Source organism: Nicotiana sylvestris, chromosome 12, assembly GCF_000393655.2.
Source record: "Nicotiana sylvestris chromosome 12, ASM39365v2, whole genome shotgun sequence".
Taxonomy (NCBI): Eukaryota; Viridiplantae; Streptophyta; class Magnoliopsida; order Solanales; family Solanaceae; genus Nicotiana; species Nicotiana sylvestris.
In genome coordinates, this window is record NC_091068.1 from 110,132,676 (window position 1) to 110,146,935 (window position 14,260).

The window sequence follows — 14,260 nt, forward strand, 5'->3', positions numbered from 1 at the left end:
CCTTAATTTACAACAACGGCAGTGAAGCTCTTGTCAAGTTACGAATGACTCTCATTTGTATACCGAAAGTAACTTAATATGTAACAAAAAAACGGACAACATTTCCCCTGATTTTACTGCTACCTCAAGCCTATTCCAGGCGTGACAACAACACAATACAATCATCTACTCAAAACAGCCTAACTACAATTCGGGACCTTTAATACAATAGAAAACCCAAATATACCATAACACAGCAATGAACAAGTTTTCAATTTTCCTGAAATTGCAACAGCGAGCGACTAGACCACTACCCTACCACATGTGGCATTTCTCCATGCCCTTTATCCTTAAAAACTCCATAAATCAGCAACACAAGAGTCCAACATGAGTGGACTACAAAACAGTCGACTAAAATTGGAATAAATCGAACTCACGGCTTTCGATCACCGTCCCATGAGTTCTAACTATTAGGAAATGAATTTATCAACCTTCCTTGATGTTTCAAAACTTAAATACAGAAATTAGGCCTTTTCTCAACTATTAAGTACCTTCCAAAACTCAAACTACAAGGAAAAAGAGAGGCGGTATAATGATACTTACATCGTAGGAATTGTTGTAATGTTATCACTTCTTGATTTCGTACTCGGGATGTTAATCCTTTTTGAAACCCTTGTAAAAAGCTTAAGGGTAAGTTTATGGTCTTATTTTGGTCGTGGTTTGTGGAAAAATGAAGAAAATTACGACATAAGGCGCGCGCGCGCGCACACACACACACACACACACACACACACATATATATATATATATATATATAAAATATCCATTTTTGAAAAGTCAAAGAGGTGCTAGCTTGGCACCCTAGCATTGGCCCTTCTTTCGACGCTTATATCTTTTTATCCGGATGTCGTATGAATAAATGGTTAAGAGTGTTGGAAACTACATTCCAAGATGTTCCATTTTATTTATTATATGTCCCAATACGACCTCATATAGAACACAAAATGTATTTCTCAAAAAGCTTCAATACAAGGCAAATCCTTAGTTGGTTTTTCCGCAACTTAAATCCGATTTTCCCAAACTTTATATTTTATATCCAAACATCATATCTAGTAATATTATGACTTTACACTCATTTAAATCATATTTAATAAGTCTCATATTCATTATACGTCACCTTGGGACGCACATGGTGTAACAATCTTCCCCCTTAGAAATATTCGTCTTCAAATGTTAAACTCCCAGAGATCTATAAAAATTTTGGTAGAGTCTCCTCTGTAATGGTACTACTACCAACCTGTCACGCAAAAAACCCAACAATACAAAGCCACACGGGGCCACAATCATCAATAACACCAATGCCCTCATACGACCAATGACAATAACTAACATAAAAATCCAGTACCATATACTTAGCTAAAGGCTGTGATGTCTCAGTCCGATCCTCCTCTGGAAGCGGAAACAAGTGAGGATACATAGACTTCATGTCTTCTTCAGCTTTTCAAGTCATCTCCTCCATATTCTTGTTTCTCTAAAGTACTTTAACCGAAGCTATGTCCTTAGTTCTCAATCTCCGAACTTGTCTATCTAGTATAGCAATGGGAGATTCCTCAAATGTTAGCTGCTCTCTGACCTGAACATCGTCAACTAGAATGACTCTAGAAGGATCTTCGATACACTTACAAAGCAAAGACACATGAAAGGCTGGATGTACGGACTCCAAGTTGGAAGGCAAGTCTAACTCATATGGTACCTGCCCTAATTTGCGTATGATCTTATAAGGTCCAATGTACCGAGGGATAAGCTTTCCTTTCTTACCAAATCTCGTAATGCCTTTTAATCCATGATACCTTTAGGAATACCCAGTCATCTACCTGAAACTCCAAGTCTTATCGTCGATTATTTACATAGATAGGACTTCTGACGACACCGAGCTTCTAATAGCCTTTCCCTCATAAGCTTAATCTTCTTAACTGCCTGTTATACCAACTCTGGTCCTACTAACTTAGTTTTCCCATCATCGAACCATCCGATAGGTGACCTACACTTTCATCCGTAAAGAGCTTCGTATGGAGTCATCTGAATGCTAGAATGATAGATATTATTATATGCGAACTCAATAAGCAGAAGATGATAATCCCAGCCACCCTTGAAGTTTATCACACAAGCTTGTAGCATATCCTTAAGTGTCTGAATAGTACGCTCAGCCTGACCATCTTTTTGGAGATGAAATGTTGTACTAAGACTTACCTGAGTCCCCAATCCTTTTTGGAAGGACCTCCAGAAATTAGCTGCAAACTGAGCACCTCTATATGAGATAATAGATATAGGGACACCATGAAGTCGTACTATCTCCTTAATGTAAAGCCTTGCATAATCCTCTCTGGAATACGTAGTCCTGATAGGTAGAAAATGGGATAATTTTGTAAGTCTATAAACAATCACCCATATAGAATCGAACTTACGCTGGGTACGATTTAAGCCTATGATAAAATCCATATTAATTACTTCCAATTTCTAAGTCGGAATCTCTATAGCCCGCAACAATCTGTCGGGTTTCTGATACTCAATCTTAACTTGCTGACAATTAGGGTACCAACCAACAAACCCTACTATATCCTTCTTTATTTCGTCCCAACAATATATTTCTCTGATATCATGATACATCTTTGTCGCTCCTGGGTGAAAAGAATAACGAGAATAGTGAGTTTCTCCCATAACCTACTGGCGCAACCCTACCATATTAGGAACACATGATTGACCTTGATATCTGAGGACTCCATCTCTTGTAATCTCGTATTGTGTATTCTCCTTTTTAGGGGTTGTATCTCTATAATAAGCTAGCACAGGATCCGCATACCAGCGTTCCTTCACTTCAGTTACTAAAGAGGATGTCGTCGTGTCCTGAATAGTAATTCGGTATCACCTGAATCTAGTAATCGAACTCCAAGACTAGCTAGCTGATGAATCTCATGGGCTATCTCACACTTCTCTAGTTGTAAATATGATAGGCTACCCATAGATCTATGACTGAGGGCGCCGACTACTATATTCGCTTTCCCTGGATAGTATAAAGTATCAGCATCATAGTCTTTCAGTAGCTCCAACCATCGCCTCTAAAGTAAATTCAATTCCCTTAGCTTGATATGCTGAAGGCTCTTATGATCCGTATAGATATAAACATGAATGCCATACAAATAGTGCCTCCACATCTTTAGTGCTTGAATCACTGCGACTAACTCTAAATCATGGGTCGGGTAATTTTTCTCGTGGTTTCTTAGTTGTCTAGAAGCATAAGTGACAACCTTACCTTGTTGCATCGATACACAACCCAATCCAATGCCCAAAGCATCACAATAGATAGCATAACTATCGGTTCTCTCTGGGAGTGTCAGAACTGGTGTTGAAGTTAATCTGTCCTTCAATGCCTGGAAACTCCGCTCGCAAGCATCAGTCTACTAAAACGTAGTTGCCTTCTGAGTCAACTTTGTCAATGGTGCTGAAAGATAAGAAAAGCACTCTACAAATCTTCTGTAATAACCTGCCAAACCTTGGAAGCTACGAACCTCCGTCGGTGTCGTGGGTCTAGGCCAAGTCTTCACTGCCTCAATCTTCTGTGTATCAGCCCGGATACCCTCAATTGAAATAATATGCCCAAGGAAAGTTACAGAATTCAACCTGAATTCGCATTTAGAGAGTTTTGCGTACAATTTCCTTTCTTGTAGAACTCTGAGCACAGTACGCAAATGATCTGCATGCTCAGCCTCTGAAAAGTAATAAACCAAAATATCATCTATAAATACAATCACGAATAAATCTAGAAATGTTCTGAACACACGATTCATCAAGTCCATGAAGACTACTTGGGCATTGGTCAAACCGAACAACATAAGACCAAACTCAAAGTGCCCGTATTTGGTCCTGAATGCTGTCTTTGGAATATCTTTCTCTTTAACCCTTACATGATGGTATCTTCGAGAAACACTTGGCACCCTGCAACTTATCAAATAAATCATCAATCCTCGGGAGTGGGGTACTTATTCTTGATCATTGCCTTATTCAACTGCATGTAATCAATACACATCCACAAGGAACCATCTTTCTTTCTCACAAATAACATAGGTGCTCTCCACGGTGATGTACTGGGTCTGATAAAGCCTTTTTCAAGCAAATCCCTAAGTTGTTCTTTCAACTCTCTCATCTCTGCAGGTGCCATTCTATAAGGAGGAATATATATAAGCTGATTATCTGGTAATATACCAATAGCAAACTCAATCTCCTGCTTTGGCGGAAGGCCTATAAGCTCATCAGGAAAAACATCGGGAAACTCATTAACCACCGGGATAGACTAAAGGGTCGGTGACTCTACTTGCACATCCTATACCCAAACTAAGTGATAAATATAGCCCTTTTTGATCATCTTCATTGCCTTGAGATAGGAAATAAACCTACCTCTCAGCGATGCAGTATTACCTTTCCACTCTAGAACTATCTCCCCTAGAAACTGGAAGCGAACCATCTTTGATCTATAATCAACGTTAGCATAAAAAGAAGTCAACCAATCCATACCCATTATAACATCAAATTCTACCATATCTAACTCGATCAGGTCTGCTACTGTAGAATGACTATGAACTACTACTACACAATCTCTATATACCCGTCTAGCTATCACTGGATCTCCAACCGGTGTAGATACCTCAAAAGGTTCAATCAACTCAGGTTATATCCCAAACTTACTAGCAACAAACGGAGTGATGTACGATAAGGTGAAACCTGGATCAATTAACATACATCATATGAGGAGATTAATAATATACCTATAACAATATCAAGTGATGACTCCTGATCCCATCGATCTGCTAATGCATAAATGCGGTTCTGAGGACCGCTCTAGCTAGATGCTCCACTTGTTCCTCTACCACAACCGAATGGTGCTTGTAAAACTTGCCCAGGGGGCGTACTGATAATGACGAACCAACTACAGATCCCGCTAGCTGAACTATACATGCACCACCTCTCATCGGACAATCTCTCATAACGTGGCCTGGATAACCACAAATAAAACAAACACCCAACCTCACAAAGCACTGCCCGACATGCTGCTTACCACACTGAGCACATCGTGGCAAGGGCAGCCTCATCTTACTTGACTCGCCCCTATATTGAGAACTAGAGGCCTTGAAACTCTGACTAGGCCCTGAATATGTGGAACGATCAAATCTCCTACCGATAAACTGAGGGGTGCACTAGCTGACGGCTGGGCTAGATACCTCGGATACTGCTATCTCTGACCACCTTGAAACTCACTAGAAGGTTCTAAATATCTTGTTCTCTTAATCTGGCCCCTACTTCTACTTACGCTCCTCTACACCCTGGGCGTATGCCTAAATACGAGAAATATCAATGCCTGGATAAAGTGAGACCGACATACAGCCATTAAGTAAGTGTGGCTCCAACCCCATCACGAACCGGTGAATCGAATCCCAAATCTTAGCTATAATAGTGGGAGCATTCTTAGCCAAAGAATCAAACTGAAGGTTGTACTCCCGAACACTCATATTACCCTGCCGAAGGGTTATGAACCTATCAACTCTGGACCGTCTAAGCAAATGACAAAGAAAAGCCTTTGTAAACACTTGCCATATTATTGGAAGGGCATCCTCACCTCTGGACAACTCCCAAGACTCGTACCAATTAACTGAAACACCCTGAAGTCTATAGTAAGCTAGCTCAACTGACTCAATTGTAGTGGCCTTCATTACCCTCAAAGTCCTCTGCATTCTATCAATAAATACCAGAGAGTCCTCATTTGGATCTGATCTAGTGAATATCAGAGGGTCTAAATTAATGAAATCACAACCCCTTGCACTGATGACCTTATCTGCATGACTAATACCTACTTCCTGGCGCCGAGCCTGTGCAACCACTAATCGAGCCAATAGCTGAATAACATCTCTCATCTCCTGACCTGGTGCATTTGGATGAGGAGCTATGGGTACTGGGGCGGGCGCTGGAGTTGGTACCCCTCAGATCTCTTCTAGAGAGGGCGGGGTATGTGAATTCTAATAGGGAATCTCACTTTGAGACTCGCCCCGAGCCCTAGTAACTCATAGCGCTCGACTCGTAGTCCTATTAGCCATGGACTTGCCCTTCTGGGTGGTTGTGTCCTTCTTAGGCATTACTGAAAACATGACATATCGTTAGGAAAATGAATCCTTATATCGCCCGATATAAGATAAGAAGGGAGGATAACATCATATATGCCCTGCAGCCTCATGTTTATAAGCGTGGTGCATAACACACTCAAAAATAAGACTCTACTAGACACGGTCCGCAGACAACTTGTTGGCCCAAGAACATGTGAAGTTTTGAAGAATGACAAAAAAACTCAATCATGGACCAGGTCTATCTTGTGAAGCACAACCATGATCAACCTATACATGTGAGATGCATGTGAAGAAGATAAGTCCTACTGATCAAGAAGAAATATCTCCTAATCTGATCAAAAAGGTTGAATATTGGATAAGGGGAGAAAGTCTCCTTATATGAAAAGAACACAATCTAGGATGAAGATAGTGTTAGAGTTTGAGATCATCATGAACTCTTCTATGATAGGAGAGCAGCAATTGTGTTCCAATCAAACTCTGATTACTAACTTATTAAATATCAATGTTGTTCTCTTTTACAGGTAATGCACGTACGCAGAAGTTAACTAAATTGAGAGCAAAAGAGCAAGGCAATTTTGCAAGCAATTTATGTGTGATTTGAGTGTGCACTCCTGAAGCTACTTGAACGAGATAGAAGAACCAGTTCCATTGTGTCTATCTTTTATTCTAGTTCAATTGTAGTAGGTGGTTTAAAGTTGTACCTTTCAGCTATCATAGAAGAAATTGTATTAGGTACCTAGAGTGTTCAAGTTATAGCTAACTTGAAGTTGTCGCAACAGTTGAGGCTGTGTTCTACAACAGGATTAGAGTTAATCTTTAGGTTTACAAAGAGTTTTTGTAAATACTGTTTTGGCTCAGTGATTTTAGTGGAAGTTTGGGAAAATCCTACTGAGTAGTAGGTCGTGGTTTTTTTCACCTTTTGAGCCAGTTATTTTTCACGTAAAAATCTCTGTGTTCCTTAGTTTCTGTATTTATTATTCCGCAAACAGCAGTAGTTGGAACACATAGAAGAACCAGGTTCTTCTATAGTTCAGTTAAGCGAAAATTGGGTACTACACAAATCATCCCCCTCTTGTGTAGTATTAACGCTTAAAACATCAATTGATATCAGAGCTGGTTGTCCTTGAAGAGGATAAAACCTTAGGAAAAGATCAAAATGAGTGCACCACCTTGGAACTGGGAAGGGCAATCCACTGCTAGGCCTCCACTCTTTAATGGTCAGTACTATTCTTGGTGGAAGAATAGGATGAGAGATCACATCATAGGAGAAGACTATGAACTCTAGGACATAGTCACATATGGTCCTCTGGCAACTACAAGGAAGAATGCTAAAGGAGTGGATGTGCCAAAGACAAGAGCTGACTGCAATTCTAAAGATTTAAAGAAATGGGAGAAGAATGCTAAGGCCAAGAAATGGCTTGTGTGTGGACTTGATCCAGATGAGTACAACAGGATTCAAAGTTGTACTACTGCAAAGGAAATATAGGACACTTTATAAGTGGCTCATGAAGGAACTCCTCAAGTAAAGAGATCAAGAGGAACACTGCTATATTCTCAATATGAGAATTTCAATATGAAGGAAGGAGAATCTATCCAGGAGATGTACACAAGGTTCACAACATTAACAAATGAACTTAAATCTCTTGGGAGAATTGTCCTTGAAGAAGACAAGGTTGAGAAAATCTTGACAAGGGTTTTACCAGTGACTTGGGAAAGCAAAATCACTGCTATTCAGGAATCAAAGAATATTGCTACCCTCAAGCTGGATAAACTGATTGGAAACCTCACTGCCTATGAACTGAGAAGGCAAATCATGAAAATAGATGCACCCAAGAAGGAAAGAAGTCTGGATCTCAGAATAGCTGAAGGTTTAGATTTGGAAGATGATGAAATGGCCATGATCACAAGAGATTTAAAAAAGTACCTGATGAGAGGAAAGAGTTCTTCAAGAGGTACAACCTTCATCAAACCAAGGGTTCTTGAGAAACAGACCAACGAGGGTTGATACAAATGTGGTAAGACTGACCACATGATCAAGAACTATCCTCAATGGGAAATTAAGTGGAACAAGGAAAGGGCGGAACGAAGGAACAAGTTCAACCAAAAAGGAACAAAGGATCAACAAAGGCTATGGTTGCTGCTTAGGAAGAAACATCAGATGAGGACTCAGAAGATGAAGCTGGAGATGAACAAGCACTTATGGCCATCGGAGAATCAGATTATAAACAAGAAGTAAGTATCCTTCATCTCAAAGACAAGATTAAATTCATGTCTAAAGAAAGGTTGTCTGAGCTATTGTTAGACTTCATTGATGAGTCTGAAATAATTAACAGTGAGAAGGAAGATCTATCTAGGGAATGTGTGATCTTAAAAACCAAGTGCAAAAATCTAGAGTCTAGGGCTAATGAGAGTGATAGTAAAAATTCTGAGTTGAAGAACCAGGTTCTTGAACTTGAAACCAGTCTCCTAGAACTTAGGTCTGAGAACTTAAAACTGAAACTAGGAATAGGTAAAAAGAAAGCTGACCACACACATCTCACCCTAGAAGAAAACTTAGGAAAAATGAAGGATGAGTTGTACAGGAAGGATGAGCAGATAAAAGTCTTAAAAGAAGATCTAGGGAAGGTAAAACATGAACTAAACAGAACTTGCAAAAGGAACAATGCTTCTGATGCACTTTTCTTGCTACAAGAACATCACAGTAGCAACAAAAGAGGAATTGGATATGGGACTCAAGCATCTAAGTGGGATCCTAAAATCAAGTACCTTACTCTCTCTGAGAACAAAATCTGAAATACACTGTGGTAAGACTGGCCATTACAAAAATGAATGTAACGCAAAAGAAAAGGCTAGTCAAAAGAACAAAGCTTTTGTTCAAGAGAAAAATATGATGCCTAGGTGGGATAAAAGGAATTTGATTTATCCCTTTGTCTGTAGAAAGGGACCCAAACTAGTTTGGGTTCCTAAGACTAACCCTTTATTTCTTTTTGTAGGTCCAAGTGAAGAGAAGTAGCCAAATATGGTACATGGATAGTGGCTGCTCAAAACATATGACTGGAAGTAAGAACCAGTTCCTTTCACTTGAGGACTTAAAGGGAGGTAATGTCTCCTTTGAAATGGGAAGAAAGGTGAGATTGTTGGGGTTGGAAAGATAGGTAAGACAGACTCTCACTCCATTGAGAATGTCTACTTGATAGATGGCTTTAAATACAGCTCGATCAATGTGTCACAACTGTATGACAAAGGTAACCTTGTAGCATTCACCACTATTAAATGCTTTGTGATTAACCTTACCACTGACAAGATTATTTTGCAGGGAAAAAGAGTTAACAATATTTACATTGTAGATTTGTCTACTCTTTCGGAAAATGAACTCACTTGCCTAAGTGTGTCGGATAATGATCCCCTCCTGTGGCACAAAAGACTTGGTCATGCTAGTCTGAATCAGCTAAACAATTTAGTCTCTAAGGACTTGGTGATAGGGTTACCTAACATCAAGTTCAAGGAAGACAAAGTTTGTGAGGCCTGTGCAAGGGGGAAACATGTAAGATCATCCTTCAAAAGCAAGAAAATGGTAAGCACAACCAAGACGTTGGAACTGGTCCATATGGATCTCTGTGGTCCAATGAGAACCATGAGCAGAGGTGGAAAGAAATATGTAATGGTACTTGTTGATGATTATTCTAGATTTACCTGGGTACTATTTTTAACATCTAAAGATGAAGCATTTGACATGTTTACTGGTTTGTTAGAAAAACTCAGAAATAACTAGGTAATCAACTTGCATCCATTAGGTCTGTTCATGGAACTGAATTTGAGAATGCTAAGTTTGCTGAATACTGTGATGAGCATGGTATAGATCATAACTTCTCTTCCCCTAGGACTCCTCAACAAAATGGAGTAGTTGAAAGAAAGAACAGGACTCTTGAAGACATGACTAGGACTATGCTTCTTTCTAGTAAACTGCCCCATAGCTTCTGGGCAGAGGCTGTAAACACTGCATGTTACATTATCAATAGATGCATGACTAGACCTCTTGTAGAGAAGACTCCTTACTTAAAGGGAGAAAACCAAATATATCCCATCTTAGAGCATTTGGATACACGTTCTTTGTGCACAATAATGGAAAAGACTCCCTAGGTAAGTTTGATCCCAGAAGTGATGAGGGAGTATTCTTGGGATATTCTTCACATAGCAAAGCATATAAAGTGTTTAATAAAAGAATTTTGTATGTAGAAGAAAGTGTGCATGTAGTGTTTGATGAAACTAACATTCTCTCTGAGAGACAGGAACATGAAGATGAAGCCATTGGATTGGTGAAGGATTTGACTAAAGTCTCAACACAAGTTAAAGTGGCACCAAAAGAAGGAACAAGTGATGGAACAAGTTCATCCATTTAGGGCAACCTGACAGGGGGAACTAATCAAATATGAATTGAAAAAAATCCCCTAAAAGAACCTATTCATGACCCTGTTCCTCGGCAAAAAAAACATGGGAGAAACATCTAGCAGACATCAGTTGGTTGTGAAACCTCACAAGTATCAAAGTTCTCATCTTATTGAGAACATAATCACTGATACAACATCTGGAGTCAAAACTAGATCACAATTAAAGAATCTGTGTGCTTTTGATTCTTTCTTATCTCTTATTGAACCTAAAAATGTTGTTGAGGCTTTACAGGATGCAGATTGGGTGAATGCAATGCAAGATTAACTCAATCAGTTCGAGAGAAGTCAAGTCTGACATCTAGTTCCAAGACCCAAGGACATATCAGTTATTGGTACAAAATGGGTCTTTAGAAATAAACTTGATGAAGATAGAACAATTATAAGAAACAAGGCAAAGACTTGTGGTCCAAGGTTACAGCCAAGAGGAGGGTATAGATTATGATGAGACTTTTTCTCCAGTTGCAAGACTAGAGGCAATAAGAGTCCTCATAGCTTTTGCTGCACACATGGAATTCACTCTCCATCAGATGGATGTCAAAAGTGCCTTCCTAAATGGCTACCTGAAAGAAGAAGTGTTTGTGAAACAACCTCAAGGGTTTGAGAGCAAGGAATGTCCTGAGCATGTGTACAAATTAGACAAGGCTCTCTATGGACTCAAGCAGGCTCCTAGAGCACGGTATGAACGACTGTCCAAATTTCTGCTTGAACATGGCTACAAAAGAGGTAAAATTGACAGTACCCTATTCTTAAGGGAAAAAGGTAAGGATCTCCTTATGGTACAAATATATATTGATGACATAATCTTTGGGGCCACGACTGATAAACTAAGTAAGAATTTTGCCAAATTAATGGGGAGTTCATTTGAAATGAGTATGATGGGTGAGCTTAACTTTTTCTTAGGCTTACAGATCAAACAAAGCCCAAATGGAACCATGATCCATCAGTAGAAATATGCAAAAGAGCTGATCAAAAAGTTTAAAATGGATGAATCAAAGGAAATAGACACCCCCATTGCAACTTCCACTAAATTAGATATAGATGAGCCTGGTTCATCAGTTGATCAGAAGTTGTATAGGGGTATGATTGGTTCACTCTTGTATATTACTGCCAGCAGACCTGACATAGTTTTCAGTGTAGCGCTTTGTGCTCGCTTTCATGCCAATCCAAAAGAGTCTCACTTGACTATTGTCAAGAGGATACTAAGATATTTGAAATGCACCACTAATCTATGTCTTTGGTATTCTAAAGTTAGTAATTTCAATCTAGTAGGATATGCTGATGCTGATTATACAGGTTTTCTTGTGGATAGGAAAAGCACCTCAGGTATGGCTCACTTTCTTGGCTCATGTCTTGTATCCTGGGCCACTAAAAAGCAAAATTCAGTGGCCTTATCCACTGTTGAGGCTGAATATGTTGTTGCTGCTTCTTGTTGTGCTGAATTGTTATGGATCAAACAACAACTGGTAGATTTTGGCATTGAAGTTGGTTGTATTCCTATATTCTGTGATAACACTAGCGCTATAAGTATGGCCAAGAACCCTGTTCATCATAAGAGGACTAAGCACATAGATGTTAGACACCACTTCTTAAGAGATAACTATGAGAAAGGATTGATCTCCATCGAATTTTGTGCTACTGATAAACAAATTGCTGACATCTTCACTAAAGCACTGAGTAGAGAAAACTTTGAGAGGAACAGGTTGGAATTATGGAAGATTAAGATCACCTAATAGGTTCATCTCAGAATGCAAAAAAAATGAAAAAAAAGATTTTTTTTTGCTAGGAATTCTGAACTTGTGTAATTATCTAGATTAATTCTTACTCAGCTTCATACTTAATTAGTATACTCCTATGACATGTGCTTATATGACTCACTAATCTCTTACAAACTTTTCTCTATTATAGCATTTGAGGCATGTTCAAGAGACTTCTAAATAAAGAACCCAGTTCATCAGTATGGGTTCATATGAAAGCTAAGGTATGTTTTCTAAACTCTGCACAATTAGAAAGATTAATAATTCAATCATGAGCAAAAGTCATATACTTGTTAAATTCCTAGAAAATTCTATCTGTTAGCATTGAACTAGTTCCGTCTGCCTAGAACTCTAAACCAAAAATTTTGCCTAAAATCTAGGGAAGATAAATCGATCATTCAAAATCTGGAATTTTAGGTTGATTAGACCTCTATTTGACCACTTCAAAAGGTTGCTGTTACCTATTAAATGTGTATTTCTCTTTAAATACACATCATTTCTCCTGCCATCTTTATAATTCCAAACCGTCAAATTTGTTTTCTTCACTTTCACTTGCCGTCTTCTCCAAAACTCTAAATTCCCAAATTCTCTCAAGAAACCAATGATCATGACTAGCCCGCAAGACAATCCTGGAACTCTTCCACCACTATCTCCCTCAAATTCATCCATACCTCCTCTACTTAGTACATCGCCAAAACCTAGACTGCGTAGGGTAAAAATGCTTGCTCGAAAGACTGTAGAGTCTGGGGCTTTGGGGAAGAAATTAAATGAAAAGTTGACGGCAAGACATACCCAAAACATCAGCTCCAGCTCTGATTCTGAATCATATCAATCCGCTACTAAGGGGGAAGGACCTGGGTCTTCTGACTCTGAAAAGACTCAAGAATCTCCATCTAAGGTAATTTCTTCTGTGTCTGAGAATCTAGAATCTAGGTTTATTATGGTTGGGTTTGTTAAGGTCGTAGAAGTACCAGAGTCACAAAGGAGTGGATGTAAAAAGAATTCTGAAAAAGAAAAAGAGAGAGAGGGTACATGTGATGATGAGAGGGGAAATGGGAAGGGAGCAGTTCTTGCTATCTGTGGGGTTGCACAAGAAAGGGTAGAAGAGAGTGGCATGAAGTTAAGGGGAAGTAGTTTTGGGAAAGATGCTGAGGGGTTGGTTCATCTGAGCACACATAGAGATGAACCTGTTTCATCTACTGAAGAGACCCTAGAAGATCTACTGAAAAAGGTTGGGGCAAGCTATGACCCAAAGAAACATAGAACTCCCAAAACAAAAGCCCCCAATGTTCCTACGCCTTCTAAGAAAAGAAAGGCTTCATCCCCAACACCTACTGCCTCTTCATTGTCAAGGGGTAGAGCCACAAGAAGCAGGGTGAAACAGAGTGAAACTGATCTACAAAGGGCTTTAAAAGAGAGTAAGAAAAAGAAAATGGATAAAGGAAAGGAAAAGATTGCAGAATCCTTAGAGCTTGTCGAGGAAGAGGAGATAGAACTGGTCTATCAAGAAAGGGGTACATCGGTGGAGGTTCCTACCCCCAAGCCTAAAAAGCCCAAGACCTCCTCCAAGAAGTCTTCCTCTGTGTTTGAGGCTGTTGAACCTACACTAGCCAAGAGGACACTATCTGCAGTGAAAACCAAACAATCAAAAATTTCTGAAGTTGATGACTGGAGTGGAGAAGAAGAAGAAAATGATTCTGAGAAGGAACAGGATAAGTTTGCCATGTTTGGCAAAAGAAAGATTTTAAAGGGTAGACTGCTGAAAGACCTGGTGGTACCAGGAATGATGAGATTGGTGGATACTTTAGCTGCTCAGGGATGGAAGGACATGGTCCTTCAGATGAATGGTAGGCTAGCTAGAAATGAGCTAATTGAATTTATGGCCAATGTTGCGGTTAAGGATGACATT

The 14,260-nt window shown here is 39.4% G+C and overlaps 1 protein-coding gene across 1 annotated transcript; it reads right to left on the reverse strand.

Moving 5' to 3' along the window:
- Nucleotides 1–1,510: 1,510 nt before the first annotated feature.
- LOC138883528 (uncharacterized) lies at nucleotides 1,511–5,942 on the reverse strand. Its single transcript, XM_070164222.1, has 6 exons — nucleotides 5,452–5,942; nucleotides 4,432–4,505; nucleotides 4,034–4,275; nucleotides 2,705–2,883; nucleotides 2,230–2,377; nucleotides 1,511–1,657 (listed from the first exon to the last, which is right to left on the reverse strand). Exons 1-6 carry the CDS (start codon nucleotides 5,940–5,942, stop codon nucleotides 1,511–1,513), a joined length of 1,281 nt encoding a protein of 426 aa, XP_070020323.1.
- Nucleotides 5,943–14,260: the final 8,318 nt, after the last annotated feature.